General features: G+C 54.1%; 1 protein-coding gene across 5 annotated transcripts in view; it reads left to right on the top strand.

The window, feature by feature from the left end:
• Bcl2l11 (BCL2 like 11) overlaps positions 1 to 21,218 on the top strand; it is a 35,565-nt gene extending 14,347 nt beyond the window's left edge. For all 5 annotated transcript variants that reach the window (XM_027952099.3, XM_071601829.1, XM_027952098.3 and 2 more), the window contains 2 exons: positions 7,759 to 7,868; positions 17,208 to 21,218. In XM_027952099.3, the coding sequence (XP_027807900.3) occupies positions 7,759 to 7,868; positions 17,208 to 17,303 (206 nt within the window). In that variant the 3' untranslated portion in view covers positions 17,304 to 21,218. The remainder of the gene's footprint in view (positions 1 to 7,758; positions 7,869 to 17,207) is intronic.
• Positions 21,219 to 21,902: the final 684 nt, after the last annotated feature.

Below are 21,902 nucleotides of genomic sequence, written 5' to 3'. Positions count from 1 at the left end.
TGGCAAAAGGACGGTGGGTTGGGTGTAACCCTGTTTCCGCGTGGAAGTTGGGGTGTGCATCCATCTCCTAGGATGGTGTTCTCTGCGAAGGCAGCGAGGTGCAGTTCTTGAACCAGGTTACCTTTGTGCTCTCTTCTGCCTGTGGTGTGACAGGAAGTTTTTGGGTGGAAGGTTCTAGCAGGTGGCCAGACTGGTCTCAGTCCTTGTGCTGTTAGTACCCCAGGGCAAGTCCCTCGACCAGCCGGGGACCCAGTCCTCCCTGAAATGGGAGGGTGTTGGCGACTGTCCTAGCGGTCTGAGGACTGTCGGGGGCAGGTGGGGAGGGGGCTCGCGACTCCAGGCCTGTCTGTGTCTAAGAAGGGTTGGCCCATCCACTTTCCCTAGAGGCCACAGAGCTGGCCAGCCGTGTGTCTGCCTGGAGGTCCAGCCCCAGGGCGAAGCAGGAGGGAGGCGGCTCCTGAATGGATGGAGCCCAAGGTCTGCACATCTCCATTCATGTCTGAGCCCAAGGTGGTTCTTCTGCTCTTTCCCTTTGGTGACAGAAGTCGCCTGCAGGGGGACTTGGAACTGTCATTTATCTAACATGTGGGATTTGCAGCCCAGGCCTGGGGCTGGCCTGGTCAGGAGGCAGGTAGTCACTCGGGCTGTGCCAGGTTGGTACAGGGGCACCGCGGCTCGGCTGCTCTTGGCCGGCCAGCTCTGTACACCTCGCAGATCCTGCTCAAAGCCGCCTTCTCGCTTTCAAGGTGTTTATTTAGTTCCCAGAAGATTTCTTCTTGTCATTGAGGTGCATGTGTTCACCTGTGTTCCTGGTGGTGGGATGTCACCTGTCCTGGGGGTGCTCATTAAGGGGATCCTGGGAGCCATCAGTTCACTGGGACAGACGCGTGTTTTGTGGACAACTGTTGAAGCCATTAACCGTCCAAACACAGTGGCAGCATCTTTGTGACCTGAACAGCGGTATCTGGAGTCAGGGTGGGCGTTCGTGCAGGGCACAGGAGGGTGGGCAGCTGCCATCTGTGAAGGGTTTTCATGGCACTGTCCTCGCAGCGTGTTGTCATCGATGGCCGCTCACCCAAGTGGAATTGGGTCCTTCTTTGTATGTGGCCATTAGAGATTCTGGCCTGTGTCTGGGGTGATGAGCTTTTCCCCGTGCTCATGTGGACAGTGAAGCCTGGCTTTTGAGAATTCTGTTTCTGCTTTTGACCCACATCTCAGTTTTCACTGTCCCTGAGAGGAAGACACAGTCACATTAGAATCGCCGTGAATTTAGGAGAAGAGGTGGTGGCACTTGTTGGCTGCTGCCGGTGTGAGATTTTTGTAGGTGAGTGTGCCACAGGGCACACTTACCTCTGGAGTCAGACATTTTCACACTTATAGTTTAAATTCTCATTCCCTCCTCCCTCGGGATCTGATTTTTCGCTGGAAACAATTCACACACTGGAGGTATTGACTCCTGATTCTCACGGACGTGGCGCCTCAGGAATCACCTCAAGTGAACTAACGTGTGGAGTATATGATGACCTATATCTTCCAGGGGGGCACTGTCTGCTGTGTCAGTAGAGGGGATATGGGGCTCACATCTTTACTGAAGCAAGTTCAGGTCAAGTTTCAATTGTCCTTAGTCTGGAGGTTATTTTCACTTTTCCAAATAAGATCACACCCTCTTAATTGAGTGTTGTCAGGCTGTAGATGTGAGCCAGTGTCCAGGGATTGGGGGGAGTGCAGAGAAACCAGGGGCAGCAGCATGCCAAGTCCTGCCCTGTCCAGTCTCAGTGCCGGAAGTCATCCCCTAGTGCTGCTGGAGACGGTGCTTAGTGGAGTGCATGGGGTGGGGGGCAGAATGGTGACAGAGGGGCTTTCTTGGGGCATGTGGAGGCAGCCGTGCAGAGGGCTGGCGATCAGAGGGCTTATGGGCTGCCGCGTGTCCTGGGGGCAGAGTCACGACTGGCATGGGGTGAAGGGGACATTCCTGTTCCCTGTGGTAGTGCATGCCCTGCCTCTCAGTGCTGATTGTAGCCCTGAGGAAAGGCACCTGGCCCTGTGAGTGGGCATGAGGGCTGGGAGACCAGGCCTCCGTGGTGGAGGCTGCCCATCCAGGGCTTCCGGTGGTGCCAGGTGCTGGGTCAGCCCTCATAGGTTGGTCAGGGATGTCCTTGGAGACAGGCATTGCCCACAGATATGGGCATGCTCCTGGCATGTCCTCAGCTTCTAGTAAACATGCTTGTGTGTTGGGGCAGCTCAGGTGGACAGCCTTCTGGTGTGAATAAGGAGTGAATGGAAGCACAGCGCCCCAGTCTGGTGCCCACGGAGCAGCTGTGGGCGGGAGGGAGGAGCTCCCAGGATGCCGGTCGCCCACTTCAGAGCCAGGCGACTGGCACTTCCTCACGGTCACGCTGGGCTTGGTGGGAGCAGGTTCCTAGCTCCGGGCTGCACAGCCAGAGATGAGCACACACCGCCGGCTCTGCCCGGTGCGCTGCGGGACTGGTGGCCTTCTGTCCTAGCAGCTGTTTTTAAGGCCGAGTCTTGAATTCATGCGACAGCCCAGGTCTGCCATAGATGTGCACCAGGGGAGGGCAGATGGGGGAAACGCTGGGTTCTGGTCCTGCATAAGCTCTGTTTGTATTTCTGGGAGCTTTGATTTCATCCCGTGGCTTGGAGGGAAGGGGGTGGCTCTATCAAGAAGTGAACTGCCACAGAGAGTGGGCTGGGTGGGGACTGGAGGGACCGGCTCTGGCCTGTGTGTCCCGAGAGCCCGGGAGGTGCAGATTTCAGACAGGAGGTTCTGGTGGCTGGCAGGGAATGGGGACAAGACAGCCAGCCCATGGGAGAGCCAGAGGCTTGATCAGGCCACCTTCATGGGCTGACTGCTTGCTTCCCTCCTCTGGTGACCTGTGGCTAGCACTGAGTCAAGGAAGGTATTTCAGTAAACCAACCGTTGAGTTGAACGAACATTCCAGAATTTTTATCTCCAGTGAACATTGAGCTTCAGAGTCACCTGCATGGCCAGTGTCTCCTGAGCAGCTGTGACTGTCTCTTGGAAGTGTACAGAGCTGGTGGGTGTCCTTGGGTCATGGTCTTTCTCAGGGTCCTTTGTGCCCATGGTGGTTTGCTCAGAATCTCCCTGGCAGTAGAGATGGACGCCGAGCCCACAGCCCACGTGCCAGGCAGAGTGCACGCCTGTTTGGCCGAGTGTGTTCTCTGTTGAAAATAAACGCCCGTTTCTTCAAAGTCCCACGTTCCAGTCTCTGGACATCAAGAAATCCTGTCTGGGGCTGGGGATGTGGCTCAAGCGGTAGCATGCTCGCCTGGCATGCGTGCGGCCCAGGTTCGATCCTCAGCACCACATACAAGCAAAAAGATGTTGTGTCCCCCGAAAACTAAAAAATAAATATTAAAATTCTCTTTCTCTCTCTCTCTCTTTCTCTCTAAAAAAAAAAGAAGAAGAAAGAAAGAAATCCTGTCTGTGTTCTGAGTGGGATATTAATCCATAGTTTAATGCATGTCGGTTAATCTAAAGTCCAGTCTTGACCACGGACAGTGCAGCGGGTGCCTGCCTTTGAATTTTATTTGGTGTCCACTGCACTGGAAACGCCAGCAGCAGGGGATGGACCCTAAGTGGTGGCTTTCACCAACCCTGCTCCAGATTTTGCCCCTGTGAGCACGCCCGGCCTGCACGCCCAGGTCCTTGGTGTCATTACTCAGCACCTCACAGTCAGGACACTGGGTAAAAGAGTGGCAGTGAGTGTCAGATGTGACTTCAGCTCCTTTGAACACCTGCTGTTCGTACCTGTGGTGGAGCCGCTGGGCCTTCTGGAGATGTCAGAGGCTTAGCATGACTGACGTGGAGCTCGTTATGAATTGACGGTCTTGTTTTTTATTTTCCTGCCCTGGTTGGCAGCGCTACAGAAAGCCCTTTGCGAAAGCCCCAGCCTGATTTCACTATCAACCACTTAACCACGATATTAATTTTTTCAATTGCTGAGCTTTTAAGATCTTAAATTACGTTATGAGTTGGGAAAATAGTTCTGTGGCTGAACCCGAACACTTTAACCAAGTCGGTGCATCTTTGAGTCACCAAGGCCCTTGGCATTGGAAACGCCCACCCCTCCTCTCCCCGCCCCTCACCCCACCCCTCACCCCGCCAGCTTAGGAAAGTGGATTGATTGTGCCTCCTGCTATTTTGCCATAGGAAATGATGCTACCAGACTTTTCACAATTTCAGAAAAAATTATTTTTCATTTAGGTGAAAATTCAGTTGACATGACATTTTCGCCAGAGCTGCCCGAATCTCATGCTTTGCATTTTGTTGGTAGCTGTAGTTACAGTTCAGGAGGAAGGGAACCGGGGCCTGGAAGTTCCCTGGGCTCAGGCTGGGGCTCTCGGTCAGCACTGGGGCTGCAGGTTATGGCTGATGAGCTTACGGTACAAGCACTTGATATTTTGTTGTGGTTTTTGTTTTGAAGGCTCAGTGCCAGGTTTATGGAGCCAAGTGTTTTTTTAGAAACTCCCTGTTCTGGGGTGAAAACGCACCTCAGCAGAATTTCCCCCTTGCAGTTTGTATGTACGAGTAAAATTGCTTTCTGAGTTAAAAACGCAACTTCCAACTTAGCGTTAAGAGCTTGAGTTTCAGATAAAAGGCCATTTTTTGGACCCTAGGTAGAGGAGTAGGAAGCCTTGAACACACTCGGATTGCAGTTCAAGTGTGCTTGGAATTCCAGCTCCTACCGTGTCATCTGGGCACCAGAGGATGTGGGCCATTGTGATTTTAGATTTAAGAGAGTCAAGAAATAAGAACTATATTTGCTTCTCAATGCAGACTGCTTCAGGCTCTCAAGGCCCTGGGTTTCCTCCCTGGCACCACCAAAAAACAAAACCAAAGCTGTTCTTTAAAAATCAGGTAGTGGCTGAGCACAGTGGCCCACACCTGAAATCCCAGCTACTCAGGAGGCTGAGACAGGAGGATTTGCAAGCTCAAGACCAGCCTGTCTCAAAAAGTAAAAGGATTAGGGATGCAGCTCAGTGGCGGAGTGCTTACCAGTGCTGCTCCCGGGTTCAGTCCACAGTACTAAAAAAAATGATAGGTGCTATGTTAGAGTAACCCAGACAGATACGTTCCCTCTACAGATTGTTATTTATGTTGTGAATTTCTACCTAACCTTTTTAAGATCACACCCCAGTATGCTTGGTGGCTCACTTACTAAACCATAGGTATTGCCAGAAACTGTGCTAAGCCTGGAGTAAACCTTCATCTTTGGTTAATACAACTTTCCTGCTCTTAAATGCTCTTAGAAGACTCAAATCAGGGGCACCAGGGTGTCCCCATCATTTCTCACCCTTTGTGAAGTATTTTCAGGGGCTACGCCCTGCACATCTCACAGAGCGCCAGCCCTGGGCCTCTCAGCTACTCTTGCCCTCCGGGTCTCAGCGCCAGACCCAGACCAGGATCTGTTTACATCTGTGTTTATTTGAGCTGAGGAACAGGGACTAAAATTTCCTTTCTGTGGAAGAAACAAGCCATTTGCTTATCTCTTTCTCCCCAAAAGCAGCACTTATCTTTAAGATAATCAAGTTGAGTTTGGCCCCTGGGGAGCCTAGTTGGCCCCAGGCTTGGTTAATTTGCTCTAGTGTGCAGCTTGATAAGCACTTCTGACACACATGCGCTCTTTGGTGCTTTGAGTTGCCAGCCAGGTATGATCCTGCAGCCTCTGAACCTCACCTCGGGCTTACGTAGAACTGAGTCGCCTGTCTGCAGGTCGGAAAGTCAAAGGGAAGTTGCTTTGCTTTGCGTTAAAAGAACTCTAAAGTACAAATGCCCTCGTCCAGAGGTGCCTGGCAGCTAGCTGAAACAGTGTTTAACTCTGTGGAGCAGGGCTTGGCCTCCTCTGTTCCTGTACCCAATAACGATTGCAGCACGTGGACACTGGGTGTCACCAATCTCTCCATGTAGTAAACACCGAGTAGCATTTTTTATGCTTCACAACTTCGTGCTGTGTGCGAATATTTCACTGACTGTGTGATGAAATTGGCGTTTGTTTGACTCCAAGGTAGAAGACAGGCTTGGCTCTGAGTCTGCTTGCCAGTGTCCCCGGGAGGTGGTGGGCTGCAGAGGCTCAGCGTCAGCACCGCCCTTCCCAGGTGCTGATGGGATGGGAAGCTAAGTAGTGCTGGGGTGTGGGCATCAACCCCTGAAGGGCTGACCCCCAGGGAACGGCAGGACCTGCAGCCTCAGCCTCGTCGCCCAGTAGCATGGCCACTCTCAAGTTCATCCTTTGCCAGTTGAGTTGTTTTAAAATTTCATTTAATGGACTTTATAGATAAACATGGGAACATCTGTGTGAATAAGCGCTAAGTACTCTTGCATAGCTGGATGTGGGTGGCAGGGCCATACCGCACCTGTCCTGTTCCCCATGGCCTGGGCCTTGGCATTCCCTGCCAGGGCTTCCTTGACAGCATCCTCTGGCTTGCCCAAGAGTGCAGATGGCTGTGGGCTGGGCTCTGTGACCTCCACATAGAGGGCCTGCCTCTCCTAGGCCTCCTCATCTCTGTGGGATCGTGGGTCGGTGCACACAGCTGGGCTCTGGGACAGGGTTGTAGGGCAAGGATTTTAAGAACTAGAAAAACTTAGGGCTTTTCTGTGCTTCTATAGATCTGGGAATCAGTATCAGTTTTGTGGACCTTCTACCAAAACGCAGAGCCAAAAGCCGTGCTTAGTGTTACTGTGAAACCCAAGGTCATTGACACTGCATGCCTCTCGTTACGTTGGAGTGCAGTGTGCTCCTTTTCAGGGACAGAGTTGGCTGTGGGCTGCAGGTGGCCTCCTGGAGCCTTCTCTTTGAGCGGGCACAAGGAAACCACCTTCCGCAGGCATGGCTGGTCCTGGGGCGGCTCACATTTCTGCTCTTGCCTTTGGCTGCTGGTGGCTTGATGGTTACATTAGGCAGCAGATGAATGTGCTGGGTGTGAATGTTAGTGACAGCTTAATGAAAGGGCCACCCGCCCTCCGTGTTCTCCTTTCACAACGCCTTTGCTCCTGGACCAAAACATTCCCTCCCCCGCGTGGTGTTTGCACACCCGGACCTGCTGGACCCGCTTTATTGGCTGCATCAGTGTAGAGATGGGACAAGCAAGGAGCTTTCCTTTGGCCCTGGGTGGTGCGGTGGAGGACTGGCTGCTGTGTCACCAACCTCCCTCCAGACAGCCAGCCCACCAGCTCCGGTGTCCCCTTGGTTTGCTTTGAAGAGACAGCCCTTGCAGCTTGGTTCTCAGGTGGTGGCTGACACATTCCTGGGAGTTTTACCTTAAGATCAGAACCGTCATCTTACTGATATGCTGATTTTATATTGTAGTTTGTTTTCAGGGTATTTATTTTTATATATTTAGAAGTGTGTGTGTGTGTGTGTGTGTAATTTTTTTTTTTTTTTTTTTTTTGGCAGTGCTAGGGAGGGAACTGGGTCCTCTAGCATCCTGGGTGAGGCTGCCCCTCGCTGTGCCCCCAGTGTAATTTCTTTGGTGTTCATGAATCCTTGCAATGAAGCCTGCATGCATGAGCCTGGATGTTTTTAATTGCTGCAAATCTGAATTTCCAGTTGTACAACAGGAATTTATTCTGCATTTCTTATGCTTTGGCCAAAATCGCAGCAGACTTGTCGCTGTGATCCGGAATGCGTGTTGTAGCTCTGGAGAGTCCAGAGCCTCGAGAGTGTACGGGGTGGGAGGATCGCACACGGTGTGACTCTGTTCTGTTTGTCCCTGCAGCTTCCATGCGGCAGTCTCAGGCAGAACCTGCAGACATGCGCCCGGAGATCTGGATCGCGCAGGAGCTGCGGCGAATTGGAGATGAGTTTAACCTGTATTACCCACGGAGGGTAAGGCTGCCGTCCCGTCCCGTCCTGTCCCTTCCCTGCGTGTAAAGACCGAGTGGGACAGGAGCCCCGCTGACTCTGGAAGTGGAGGCCCTGCCACGTCTTGCCTGCTCTCCTTTATTGCTTGCAACTGGCTCTAGGCTGAACTCGGTGATGGCCACAAATAAGACAGATGTGGCCTGCGGGGGTGTTAGGAGCAGAGACCCGACAACTCCGAGCTCCAGGGCCCAGCTCCCGGGGGAGCGAGCTGCCAGCCCATGTGCCGAGATGCTGCACTCCCTCTGCAGCTTGGGTCGCAGTCGAGCTCAGTTGGCACCACGGTGCTTGGTCCTGGGGAACATCGCCAGCACCCATCGAAGACTCCCGTGACCTGCAGCTGCCTACATCACAGCAGGAAGCGTTGTCCTCTCGACCCCCGTTGCTCTCCTTGCATGTTGTTTTTATTTATTTTTTTATGGGCACTGAGAATTGAACCCAGGGGTACTTAACCACTGAGCCACATCCCCAACCCTTTTTATTTTTTAAGACAGTCTCCATAAGCTGAGGCTGGCCTCGACCTTGTGATCCCCCTGCCTCAGCTTCCAAAGTCGCTGGGATCACAGGCGTCCGCCACCAGCTTGTTTGTTGAAATACATCGAGAAGCCATTAATCAGTGGCCCAAGTTACAGAAAAACTGGGCTGCATATCTTCCGTAGAAGCAGTGTGTCCTTAAAGTAGTTTTAGTCTGCCTCTGACGTGTTCTCTGAAGGCATTTTGGTGCTGCTGTGTTCGTCTGGGCCACAGTGTACGCAGGCAGTCCTCATGCTGAGGAGGGGAGGACAGGGTCCCTTCTGGAGAGTAGCTGGATACCCCCCAGTCCTGACTCTGGGCTTGTGTTAGGTCATTTCTGATGGGCATGGAGTCACCTCTGTGCCCAAGTAATGAACCAGCCTCATGCGTGTCTGTCCCCCTCCCCCATCTTCATAGGGGCTTGCAGATACCCTCAGGGCCACATCTGACCTGGGTGTGGCTGCTGAGGGACAAGGCGCTGGCCCTGGTGCCCTGGGAGTCCTCGCTGTGCTGGGGCTCTGGACAGCCACAGCCAGCGTGGCTCCCATTCCTGTGGCTGGATGGGGGCTTGGGGACCAGTGTGTTCAGGAGGGTTCGTGAAGGTGTCTCTTAAACTTGGGGCACAGATGCCCGCCTCTGCAGGGCACCGTGAGGGTCAATGATGAGACGCAGGGCCAGGTGGGGCCTCAGAGTGCCGTCGTGGCCATCCCCCACAAGGCTGTTGGAGGTGAGCCATGGGCTCATGTGCAAATGAGGCAGGCTGTGGGGTCGTCCTTGTCACCTTGGCACCACGGAGGCGGAGGCAGCACCTGCCATGGGTGCCACCTCCCCTCCCAGGGTCCTTCATTCTGATGGGCCAGTGTGTTAAAGGGGCTGTGTCTCCTGATATGTGCCCTGTTGTCCTCCTGCTTGTCATAAAGTGACTTTGCAGTGGGCATGTCACACTACTTGTAGGATTTTGTCCCCGTGCACTTATTTTGCACATCTTAATTACCCCATACCATGAAGCGTTCGCTGAGAAAGGACTCTCACTGGGCTGGGATGTCGGGTACAGTAGGGATAGCTTCTTGATTGCAATCTAACTTTTTTTAAAGAAGGGCTAGTACGTTCTCCAGATTTTATGAATAGCCAGTTCAAAACACCAGCCTCCAAAACTGCACAGTGACACAGTGACCCCGGGCCACAGCTGGCCGCAGTGGTAGCTGTCCGACTAAGACAGCCATTGTCTGCCATCGCCCAGTGGGCCGTCATCGAAGGCCTGCCAGATGTGGGGGGGAGCCAGAGGGGCTCTCCCCGCGTCCCCACTGGGGTGCCCTGGCCTCTTGGCCGGCTGCTGCCCGTTGCTTTCTCGCTGGCCTTGGGCTCCTTGAGCACCTGGGTCTGTCTGGCTCGGTGCCCTGTGTGCCCCTTTCTCAGGCCTTGGTCGTGGTGCAGGGCCTTGCTGAGCCAGCCTCCACCCTCTCCTGTTGGAGAGGTGCAGGGGTGGTCCTGGGGCGAGTGGGGACGGAGACGCAGCTGTGAAGCGGAACTCTGCAGGTGAGGCCGGGCACAGGTCAGCCTGCACCCAGCGCCCGACCCTTCCCTCGGACCTCCACAACACGGGGATTTGGGGCATCTAAAAAGGGCTGGGGATGTGGTTGAGTGGTTAAGTGCCCCCGGGTTCAATCCCTGGTACCAAAAGAAAAGGGGAAACAGAGCCCTGGGGGATCTGCCACCGTGGAGCCAGGAAGAGCCCTTGGTCTGGTGGCCTGGATGTCCTCCCTCTCGATTCCCGAGCACACTGTCCCCTGGGTGATGCTGCTGCCCCCACTCCTTGTTCTTGAGCACGTTTCCTCAGAGTTGACGCACTCTCCACGGAGCATGGTGTGGCTGTGGTCAGGAGGTGCTGCTGTTCAGTGCTAGACTGTGGACTGGTCAGATGTCCTGACAAGGACGTCGTTTTAGCCTTGCCTCCCCACCCCCAGATCATAGGATATTCTGCAGTCCTGGATCTGTTCTAGGATCGTGCATTGGATTTCTGTGTCAGCTCCTGGCTTCGTTAGTTTAGGCCTTCCTCAATCTCTCGTGACAGTGACGTATCAGAAGGGTCGGGCAGTTCTGGTTCACAGATCCCTGCATTTGGCTTGCCTGGCATTTCCACGCCGTGAGGCTTGGTTTCGTGTTTCTGAGGAAGCCCTGTGTATCGTCCCTGTGCTGCTCTGGTGTGGATGCCGAGGGTCGGAGGGTGTCTTCTGCTACGGAGCGAGGACTTTCGTTAACAGGAGCAGAGACCGTGTAAAGGGACAGAACTTGGCTCTCCCATGTTTTTGTTTAGTTTGTGTCTTGATTGGTGGCTTCTGGTTGTACCTGGTGGGTTTTACACCTGAAGCTCGACTTCTCAGTGACTGGGCCGAGGCAGCAGTCTGGGGCCTTGGTGGCCATGCTGTGTGGCACAGCCTGAGCCCTGGGGAGGCCATGGGGCTCCTGACAGGCACTCGACACGCAGCGAGCTGTCCCCATGTGGTGTGCGACCCCCCGTTCCCAGGTCCACACCACAGGGAGGCAGGCACTGGGGACTCACAGAAGGCCAACCAGGACTGTGAGAGAAGCCAGGGACACAGGGCTGTCCCCAGGCCTAAGGGAAGAGACGTCTAGAGGAGCCGGCTGCATTTTGGAATTTGTGGGGACTCGAGTGTCTTGGCCTTCGCAGAGTGGTGCCATGGACGGCATGTCCACAGCCTGCGCCTTGCCCTCTTTAGCCTCCTCGACTGTGGGTGGGAGCATCACACAAGACTGGTCCTGCTGTCCATTAACAGCCTTCCTGATTCCTCCCTTGGCCAGAACCTGTGAGCCGGGGGCCAGCTCACCTGCAGGTGGAGTTGTGTCCACTTAATGGGTGTCTCAGCTATGGGCTGAGGCTGCAGTCCAAGGGTGTCGAGGGGTGCTGGGCCCCGCAGAGCATGAAGGTACTGTTCTTGAAGTCACTGGACCGGACTGCACCCAGCCTTGCCACCCCTCCCAGTGCTGGGGATTCAGCCAGGGGCACTTAACCACTGAGCCCCAGCCTCAGCCCTTTGCCTTTTTTATTAACAGGTCTCCCCCATTGCTTAAGGCCTCATTAATTGCTGAGGCTGGCTTTGAACTTTATATCCTCCTGCCTCAGCCTCCCCAGCTGCTGGGATCACAGGTGTGCGGCACCGTGCCTGGCTCCCCTGTGACTTTGTCTGTGCCTCACATTCATTTTGTCCAGCTAGAGTCCCTGTGCAGGGAGACTGCTGTCAGCAGTGTCTTGGGGACAGTGGGCTGCAGTGGACACCTGTGACGATGGCTTCCATAGAGGGGCGGGGAGCAGAGGCCCTTGGGGTCTGACCACGGCAGTGCGGTGTGTGGCTCTCACTGCCTATGCCCCGTCTGTGCCTGTGCCTGTGGGGATCGGCTGGAGCACAAGAGGACCGGAGTGTGGCCCTGAACAGGGGCGGGGGGGGGGGGGGGCAGTGGCCTGCCGGTGGGTTTGAGTGAGCAAGTCTGACTGCCGTGCCTTGGCCCCCTGTGATGGTGTGAGCCTGACGTCAAGGTGCACTCACCTTCAAAGAAGTAAGATGCTGTGTGCTGTCTCCCGCCTTTGGAAATCTGTGGCTCTGAAGATCAGGTGCAGGAAGAGGCCCCCAGTGGCCTGCACAGTGAGTCACACACTGGACAGACCAGAGGTGTGTGTCCTGGGCAGCGTGCTTTGGAGGCCTTCTACTGAACACTGGGGTTTGATAAAAGGGCTGCTTTCTGTTGCTGTCTGCGGAAGCAGGACACACGGTCCGCACGAGAGCTCTGACACGCAGACTCCACCTGGCTGGAAGCAGAGACGGCTGCTCTCTCCAGTGTGCCTCTGCGGTTCCTGGCAGAGGCTGCCCCTTAGCTGTGACGTAGCACCAGGGTTGGCAGTGCAGTGCCAAGAAGGTGACAAGCACTTAACTTAGTTTCCCCGAGACATTGAAGAACTGTTCAGGTACTCAGCCAGGTCCTTCCCTGCCTTGCTGAACACAGGCTTTCTGTGACTTGGGGACAGTACACTCGGGGAGTCCCCTCCTGGAGAAGCTCAGGCTCAGGGGTCAGATCTCAAGCCTGGCAGGCCCCTTCCCTGAAGGAGGCCTGGGTGTGCATCATGCTGAAGGTTCAAGGGGGACATTTAGAGAGAGAGCGTCCCTTGTCATCACTGCCATTCACTCTGACACCTCTTGGGTGGCCTCTACCTGCCTCAGCTCTGCACCTGCTCTGGCAACAGGTGGGTGCTCGGCCCTGCTGTATGGCCATGCCCGCTGTGGGCAGATGTGAGGAGATGGGTGCCGGGGTGTGTAAAGGGCACCTGGACGTCACTAGTAAGTGCTTCGTAGCGCCACGCTGTGTGCCTGGTCCCCTCAGCCAGGCAGGTGCTGCACCTGCAGGGCGCCTGGCACTGGGGACCTCAGGCTGAGCATGACCGTGCAGAGATGCAGGTGCTGGAGAGAGTCTCCCTGGGGTTATTTTTTAATCTCTGGAGGAGGAAATGAAGATACACAGCAAGGCTTGGCGCCTCTGCAGACACCAGGAAGAAGCATCTTGCGCGTCTCCTCGACCTGAGCCCAGAGGCCTGGCTGTGGTCAGCGTGCACTGCGTCTCGCTTGGCATTTCTCTGAGGCTGGGCCTTCGGGACGGTGCATTTATGCTCTGAATCGAATGTCTCACACACTGGAGCCTCACAGCCAGCCGTGAGAATTGGCTCTGGCTCTCTGTGCTGCAGAGCTGGTGGTGGTGACTCGTCCAATCTGGCCAGCGTTGGCCCTGGGGGCTCCAGTAAGCTGATACCACCGAGTCAAAAAAGGCCTTGCCGCCCGAAGAGCGTCCAGCACGGGCTGCCCCGGGCTGAGCTGCAGAAAGGCCACAGCCAGAGGAGTTTCTTTAAATGATGATCAGAAAGAGAATTAGAGTTGGTTCACAGACAGTGTTTCCAGTCTGTGACACCACCTGGGCCCCCAGCCTCCCCCGCAGGGCTGCTGTCTCAGCTGTTGGGCACCAGCTATGTAAATGCCCGTTTCCTTGGTGACAGATGGTGAGTTTGGTCTTCGCATACATTGTGGCAGCAGCCCTGAAACCAGAGATGGCGTTGGACCAGGGTTCTCAGCCTGAAAATGCAGAGAAGGCCCTTGGGTTGCTCCTCACATGCTAGCCCTTTTCTCCTGAGTCAAGTACTGACTGTTGGGTGATGGGAAGGCAGAGGGACGGTGGTGCCGCTGTGCCCTGGAAGGTGCTGTGGAAGGCCCCACGTTCTCAGGCTCCTGGACGCTCATCCTCAGTCTGGAGGTCAGACACGATTAAGTCCCTCCTGGTCTCACAGTCCAAACCCGGTCCCCTATAACATGTTGATGCTTCAAGATAAAAATTAAAAAAAAAAAACAATAGGTTCAGGACATTGTAGACATTCAGTCTTGAAATTGCATAAGAAGCAAGTTTTGAATGGGTTAGTTTCAACGATGAAGAGACTGTCAGGTTTCCCTTGTTCCTTTGACTGCCAGGAACTTCATACCTCAGACTCTGGTGCCACAAACCTTGCTCTAGTTCTTGGGGTAAGTCTCCCTTTCCTGATGTCATTTCTGATCTCTTAAACTTTATTTTCATTTCACTGTGCACATCTGTGTCTGTTTTACCGTCGTCGCCCCCCCCCCCAAGCCTGCTGAGTGTACGTGTATGTTGCACTTTCTGAGTGTCTGGCCCAGTGGGTTTTGGCCCCACCATTGGAGCACAGCCTGGTGGGCTTGGTCCTGCTGAGGTCTGAGCTGAGTCCTCGGAGTCACTTGGTGGGCTTCCATCCTCATTCAGGCACTGGCTGAGGCCTCGTTTAAACTAAGGCGAGGCTTCCTCCAGCTCTGAGGAGCGGCACCCTCCCCAGCACCAGGCTCCTAGTGTGGCCAGAGGGCCTGACTGGCCCCAGAGTCACCCTGCACTCTGTCCTGGACTGGGCATGCCAGCGTCCATGTTCTCCACCGTGGGAGCTGGCTGTGGTCCTCGGTGGCGTGTGCCATGGCAGGAGAGAGGTCTCTAGGCACCTGTCCTGTCCTGCTCTGCCACCTCCAGCCACTTGCAGCATGGGGAGTGCTACTTGCCTCTTAGGATTGTTTTGAAGACTCATTTCCTTCAGTGATGGCAGTGAGCGATTCTTCTGACCCCAGACCCGGTACACAGTCTGCAGGACTGGCGTGTGGGCAGCTCTTGGACGAGGAGGTGTAGCTGGATGCCCTGGTACTGCTCGTGTGCAGCTGGAGGATGGCTCCGGGAAGGGTCTGCAGGTCTGTGCTCCTCGCCATGCCCTCTGCCCTGGGCGTCCCTGGGCACAGTGCTCCCCTCCTGGCCAGAAGAGCTGGCAGCCCTGCCCCAGCCTCCCCTTATTATGAGAAGCCAACACTGTTCCTCGTGTCCTGTTGCTCGCCCTGTCCATCTGGTCTCTATCCTGGGTGCCCTGTCGTCCTGGCCAACGTCTCTGTCATCTCATTTACCCCCATGATGTCCTGGGGTGGCTTCCTGTTTATTATGTCGTGCTAACAGGGGCCGTGGTCAGGCCTGCAAGTGCCCCTCGCAGGACCTTGGGAACTGGCTTGACACTCCTTGCTACGAGAGGAAGCTCAACCTGTGCTGGGCACTCAGATGCCTCCTGAGAGCCATGCAAGAGGCTGGTATGGACCAGGGAGGGTATCTGGCCCTGCCATTCTCAGTGCATCTGTTGCCCTCCAGCCCTGCGCCACGCGCCAGAAGCCATCGCTCCACAGGTTGCAGGGCAGATCCCACCGCCATGTTGGCTTTTAACTGGTGGCCCCACCACGCAGTGCTTGGCAGGCCCTGCCCATAGGCACATTCCAGCCCGGGGGTATTGCCTTGGCCAGTACCAGGGGTGCACATGCCTTAACCTCCTGCCAGTGCGGTCCACCTCGGGTTTGTCCATGGCTTTGAACTCCTCGCCCTCCAACACCCAGACTGAGGCTCAGCCGCAGCTGCAGGAGCTCATGCAGGTGTGCGGGTTTGAGCTGGCTGCCATGGCTGGCCCCCTGCAGGACTTGGGGCAGTTGGGACCTGGTTCTCATCCTCACCCGCTGCAGCTCCCCTTCCCCTGTCCTGAGCCAGTCGTGGGCCACACCCTGGGCTGCACCACTGTGAGTCAGTGCTCATGGCTTCTTCCATTGAACGTCACCCAGGAGCGATTGCTCACTTGTGGAAGCGTGTGCCATGAGTCGTGCCCGCCTCCTCAGAGGGCAGGAGGAGTGGCTGCCGCATGGCCTCGCTGGTCAGGGACCTGGGCCTTCCTGTCACCAAAATGCCCCCCAGACATACACCTTGGCTCTCCCCACCTGTGTCCGAATAGCCCTTGATGTGACTCCTTACCCAAGGTCACAGCCACCATGCTTCACCTGTCCTCAGATACCGCCAGGACTGGGACCTGGAGCCTGCCAGTGTAAACAGGCCTGTCCCGTGGGTGTCCCTTTGGTGTCATTTTGACCGTGGACACCCATCAGCCCATCCTCTGGTCACTCTGAAGACAGAGTGGCCCCAGGTAGGCCTGAGGCTCCCTCCAGGGCAGATGGCCCAGCCTGTCAGCACGCCTGCTTCCCGTCAGCGAGTTGTGGTTTTATTTTGAATAAGCCTCTTTCAACCCATTAATATTAGTCTGCACCAAAATTAACCTTCCCCTAAATTATTCTCACACAGAAGGAGCAAAGTAATTTTGAAAGTTAAATCAAAACAAAGCAATCTGTGTGTACAGTGATAAAAATCGCAGACTGTGGTTACGGAGCCGTCTGCAGGCCTCCTGACAGGGCTGATTTCCTCCGTCTTGTTATGGAAGGAAGCGGGAAATGCCCTGGCTTATCGCAGGCCGTAGTACGCGGGCACCTGCAGCTGGGGTCCTGAGCAGGCCATGGGCTCAGCCTGACTCTTGGCTGGTGGCTCCCAGGACAGAGCCCTGGAAGCAATTTCTGGGGCTGTGGGGGCAGTGGGGTCTGCTAAGATTGGTCACTAGGAAGGGCAGGACCACTTTCTGACTTGAATGTGAACCAGGGTGCCCCTTCTGGTGTCGACTTGGGCTGCTGTGTGTCAGCCCCTCGTGGTCACCTGTACAGGGATGGACCTGGAGTGGGCACGCTGAAGACCTGAGTGAGCCTCTGAGACTAGCTAGAAGTGATCTGTAGTGCCCTCTGCAAGTGGCCTTCTGTCGTCACTTGGTCTTTGCTCCTGGGTGAGGGTGGGAGGTGGGCCTGGCATCTGACCGTGGGCTTCAGGCGTTGGTGTTTATCCAGCGAGCTGCTGGGCAGCAGGGCACGGTGCATCCTCGCGCCCCTTCATTTAGCTTCTTAGGGCAAATCACTGGTTTCACAAATTATAGCTACCAGCAATTCACCTTTGAGGGAGTCGGTGACATGGGATATCCATGTACAGGTGCACGTGGTTCCTCAGGCTACCCAATACCGTTTGTGCCCTCCTCAGAGGACCTGGTTTCCAAGCCGCCCCTGCAGGAAGCTTTGCCACCCACAGTTTTAGGGAGCAGAGGTCCTTCTCCGCTGTCCAGCACAGTGTCCGTTGGTTGCTTTACACTCCTGTCCTAAGGCGGTCACTTGGCAGGCCTGCCCTGCATGAAGGACGTCGTCTGCAGGGGCTGGAAATGCCCCCCAGCAGTCTCAAGGGGTTGGCACTGCAGGAGGCCCTCAGAGGCCTTGCAGTGACTAAGGAGGGCGGGTGGTCCACTCAACACCAGCACCCAAAAGCAGACGGACACTGAGAAGCTTTGCTTTTGTGTTTCAGGTATTTTTTAATAATTACCAACCTGAAGACCACCCCCAAATGGTTATCTTGCGCCTGTTGCGTTGCATCATCCGCCTGGTGTGGAGGATGCACTGACGGGGTCTCCAGAGCCGGACACGCGCGGACTCTTCGCTCCCAGCGAGGGCCAAGCCCAGCCCCACGTCCCCAACCCCGCTGTGCAACCAGCGCAGCGTTCTTCTCGCGGCGCGGAGGGCGGGACAGCGCAGAAGACCCTGTGTCCGCGGGTGGACTTGACCTTGCATCGTGTGGCTCCGCACTGCGCCTGCGCGAGTCTGTGGAAGTTGCTGTGAATGTAAATGGGGGTGGATTCCTTTTTAATGCAGAAACCGTGGTTCTTGGAGCAGGATTGTCTGCAGAAGGGTGTTTACATGTCGTGGCTTTCCCACCTCCTGCAGTAAGAACAGGTTTTTTTCACAAAGGAAATGGAAACTTTTTAACCAACTTGTGAATGATTTTTTTTGTACTAAAATTTTAAGAACTTATTCCCTATCTCAGAGGATTATCTAAACCCTGCAGTGGAAACTGAGCCAGCTAGTTTATAAAGCTGCCTTAGTTTATTTTTAGAAAATACTGTACAGAATTTTTTAACAGGGAGAGGTGTGATGGGCTCCCTCCCTCCTTCCCCTGCCGTTGAGACTTTGAGATTTCTTTTTTCTTTTTTTCCTTTTTTGATCATTAAAATCAAAAGTTGTTCTTATAAAATGGAACTGGGCAGGGGGCAGGGGACCTGCTGTCCCTTGGCCGGCCTCACCTGCTTTGTAAATATTTATTTACTTCCTTCAACTCAGCTGCCTGTGCGGCAACATTTCCGACTGTTTTGGTGTGTCTTTCCCGGTCACCGGTGAGGCAGCCCCAGTCCATCTGGATGCTGATGTGCAGGTTTGGTCCAAGGCGAAGCATCATTGGTCAGAGCAGGAGTTGGCACCTGGCCAGTTGGGGGTGCCATGTTGGTCCCCTTGGTTTACAGGGACTTATCCTGGAGTGTTCTGGAGAGGGAGAGCCGTCCCATGGCCATACAGCCCAGGGGAGCTACGTGCCAACATGCTGCCAGCCTGGCTGCAGCTCTGCCTGCTGGCCCCCTTCTGGCCTGTGGTACTCCCTCAGTGCCTGCTCCTTCCAGCCTGCCTTGGAAGAGCAGCTTCATTCTGCTTTGCACCGCACCCCTGGGCAGAGTCCAGCGTGTCCCCTGAGCCTTCTGAAAGTTTTGCTTTTCCCGTTTTCTTAGGCCAGTTGGGTCGGTGTCGGTGCACCTGGCCTCCACCTCTGTGGGGTGCGCTCTCTGCCTGCCCCTATTGTCCCCTGGAATCACAGCACATCTGAAGCCATCGGTCAGTCATTTCAGAAGCAGGAAAACCAGGGAGACCCAGGAAAAACCCAGATGGGGTGGGGCTGCAAACCCTGGGATTCTTAAAAGTTTCAAAATCTCAAATCATGAAACAGCTTTTCTAAAAGGAGTGGATGAGTTTTCAAAATACATCAGCAGTGCCAACAGCTCTTGCTCTTGCTTCTGCCAGGTAGAGGACCAGTGTGGTCACATTAAATTAAGTGGAAAATCATTCTTCCCTTACTTCCCAGGTTTTTGTGTATGTGTGTAGATATACGTGTACAGACATATATATACATATATATATGTTGCCTATATGCTTTCTTCTTTAAGTAGAGATGATCTGATTCCAAATATTATTCCTTTTTATATCTTGAAAGCTGTGTGGGAGCACAGCTTGTCTCCTGATGTGTCTTGAGCCCCCTGTGGTCACACGTGCAGCCCACGGTTGCAAGGTGGGGTGGGGATTGCAGCTGCGACCCTGCTGGACACACACACACACACACACACACACACCAAAGATGTATCTGGTTCTGGGCCGCCCGCCTCCCAGGTCTCTGTGCTCATGTGCCAGTCTCTCAGACCAGAGCACTTTATGTCTCCTCAGCCCTGTGGCTCCCTGGGACAGGTGCCCAAGGCGGTACCAGCATGCTTGGTGCTGGCTGGGTTACAGCCTGGCCTCCAGGCTGGCAGGAGCAGCTCGGAGGAGAGGCTTCGGCCTGTGCATGGCAAAGGCTACCAGGATGCCAGCACCCGAGCGTGGAGAGATGGCGGAGTCTCTGTACTGTACTGTTGATCAAAATGCCTCCCGCAGGAAGTGTGCCTCCCTGCGTGGGCACGCCTTGGCTTCTTAGTTTTTAATTATTGTTTAATTTTTTGTAGGAAAAAGTTACCTAGACCCCCCCCCCCCTTTTTTTTTGAAAATGCGGGTTTTGTGCCTTGATGACCTCTCCCGTGTGAGGTTTGTAAAAAGTGTAAAAAGTGTCCTCTGGCTTCACAATGAAATGCAATAAACAGAAAGATCCCTCTGAGATTCTTCCAGTTCCGGTCCCAGAAATGAGTTGGTGAAGAATTGGGGGGGGGGGCGGTTAAGAGGGTTGGAAAAACCAATTTAAAATTCCATAAGTAAAGTACAGAGAAATGCAGTTTTCTCCTGTTCCCGCTTCTCTGTGTTGTATATATATTGACTATTTATTAGATTAGGTCATATTTTTCTTACCAACTGAGCCAAATGTCTGTGCAATTATGTCCCCTTGACCTTTCTTGTAAAATTTTGTACAGTATCAATGAGTGAAAATCACTGTTTTTTCTAAATCTTTTTCAGAATCAAGGATTGTAAATATTGTAGATTCTTTTTCTGTGTTATGTGGCCTACTGTTTTATAATGCTGTAACTTGTAGAAATGTTGTATATTTATTTTCTGCTTATTTAATGTGTTAAGTTTGGAAAGTGTTGACGTCCCTGTCCCCCATACCCTGCCATCCCGGGACTGGGCGCCGGCTCCCAAGGCGGGAGGTGGTGACTGGTGGGCTCTTGCAGACCGCGTGGTCTTCCCGGGGTGGCCTCTGGCTTCCGTTCCTGGTGGTCAGCTCTTGGGCCCTGCCACCTTCAGGTGGAGTTTGCATGTGACACCCCAGGAGAAACCAGCAATCTAGCAGTGTACAAAATTCCACTCCAAGAAGTACTCAGCAGCCTCTGCCTGTCCAGAGCAGCTGGCTTCTCTCAGGAGCTAATTCCAGGCCATGGCTTTTAAGATGGAAAAAAAAAAAAAAAAGTATTCTCATATTCTCAGCAGGTGGGCAGGTTTTCCCATTGGAAAGCCTCACCTGACAACTCAGCATTGCCGTGGATAAACTGAGTCCCCTTGAGAGGCACTGCTGACCCAGTTGTCCAGGGCAGGGGCCAGGCGGGAGGGACCAAGAGACAGGCTGCTTCGGGGTGCCTCCAGTCACCAGGCCCTTCTTGGCAACTGGTGAGTGAATGGCTCCTCCCCACCTGCACCTGCCCGTGGGTCCTGTGCTGAGGTGTGGACTGACCTTTGTCCTGGGGAGCTAACTACACCTGGCACTTCACCATCTGGTTACTGCATTTGGTCAGCCTGCTTCTCCAGGTCTCTGCCCTCTTCCCAATTCTTCATCCCCCTTGGGAGAGGTTGGGGGCCCGCTGGGCTGGGTGTCAAGATGTGAAAGCTTGTGGATGCTCCAGGGACATCTAGTGACCCCCCTCAAGGGCGGTTCTGCCGTCCCTGTGTGTCGCTAAATCAGCCGGGGTCTGCTGTGTGCGAGAAGCACCCTCGAGCTCACAGCTGAGTAACTTGACTACTTTACCTGGGAATTTCAGACCCTGAGAGCTCTCTTGGGTTTTATGTGCAGGTTCTGTGACCACTCATTACTGTATCGGAACTCATCAGGTACCCATTTATAAATAGCACTGACCTGTCTGTATATTGACCCATCACTAACTCGTCCCCTAGAACCCAGCATATGTAGCATTGTATTGCAATTTCCCTGGCTGACTTGTGTTTTGCACTGATGAATTTTGACAGGGTAATCGCCACTTTACTTGTGCAATACTGCTGTAAATAAGTGCAGATTTTTTTTTTTTTTTAAGAATCTCAATCTTTTATGTTCTTAATGAATTTTATATAAATAAAACTTTCAACTTGTTCTGGTGAGCTGTCTGATGCTTTCACAAAAATGGGGGAGAAACAGCTTAAGTTGATTTTGAGTCGGCTGGTATAACGAACAACAGCTAGTTCTGCCCTGTAGTCCAACATGATTCAGCCCTCGGTAGAGGGGCCTGGGGCAGTGGCGTGTGTCTGCATCTGACCTGTCGCAGTCGAAGAAAACCTGAAAGACAGAAGTCCCTCGTGACCTGAGTAGAAAGGGCTGTCCTGCAGCCCCTACTCAGAGCCCGGGGGATCTCAAGTGCCCAGCCCCAGGGTAAAGGGACCACCACCTTCTCACAAAGGAACCTCGGAGCCCCCTGGCCCCAGCTGCAGTGGCTGAAATTGGCAGTGACCAAGAGAACAAAGGCTGATCTTGGGATGTAAGTCATCAGGTTTCCATAAGTCAGTACATGACTTGCCACTTCAACTCTGAAACAGGTCCTGGGAAAGTGTTGAGCTCTGAAAATAAGAATGTGTTCATGCTTTTCGTTTTAATTAGGCAAGCCATGCATAAATGGTCTTGTCCATAACGCTTATTTTCTTTGAATTATATTTATTTCACATCACCCCAAGCCCACCTCCTCACCAAGGTGGCATTGCACTGTGTGTGTGTGGTTTTGCACTTGCTGTAAAGACCATCACCTAGGTAGTTCTGACTCCAGCCATAGATCTTCCTAGAGTG

The sequence above is a fragment of the Marmota flaviventris genome, chromosome 14 (genome assembly GCF_047511675.1).
Source record: "Marmota flaviventris isolate mMarFla1 chromosome 14, mMarFla1.hap1, whole genome shotgun sequence".
Classification (NCBI taxonomy): domain Eukaryota; kingdom Metazoa; phylum Chordata; class Mammalia; order Rodentia; family Sciuridae; genus Marmota; species Marmota flaviventris.
Note: the sequence above shows the minus strand (reverse complement) of the source record. Positions and strands in the feature narration are given on the sequence as shown.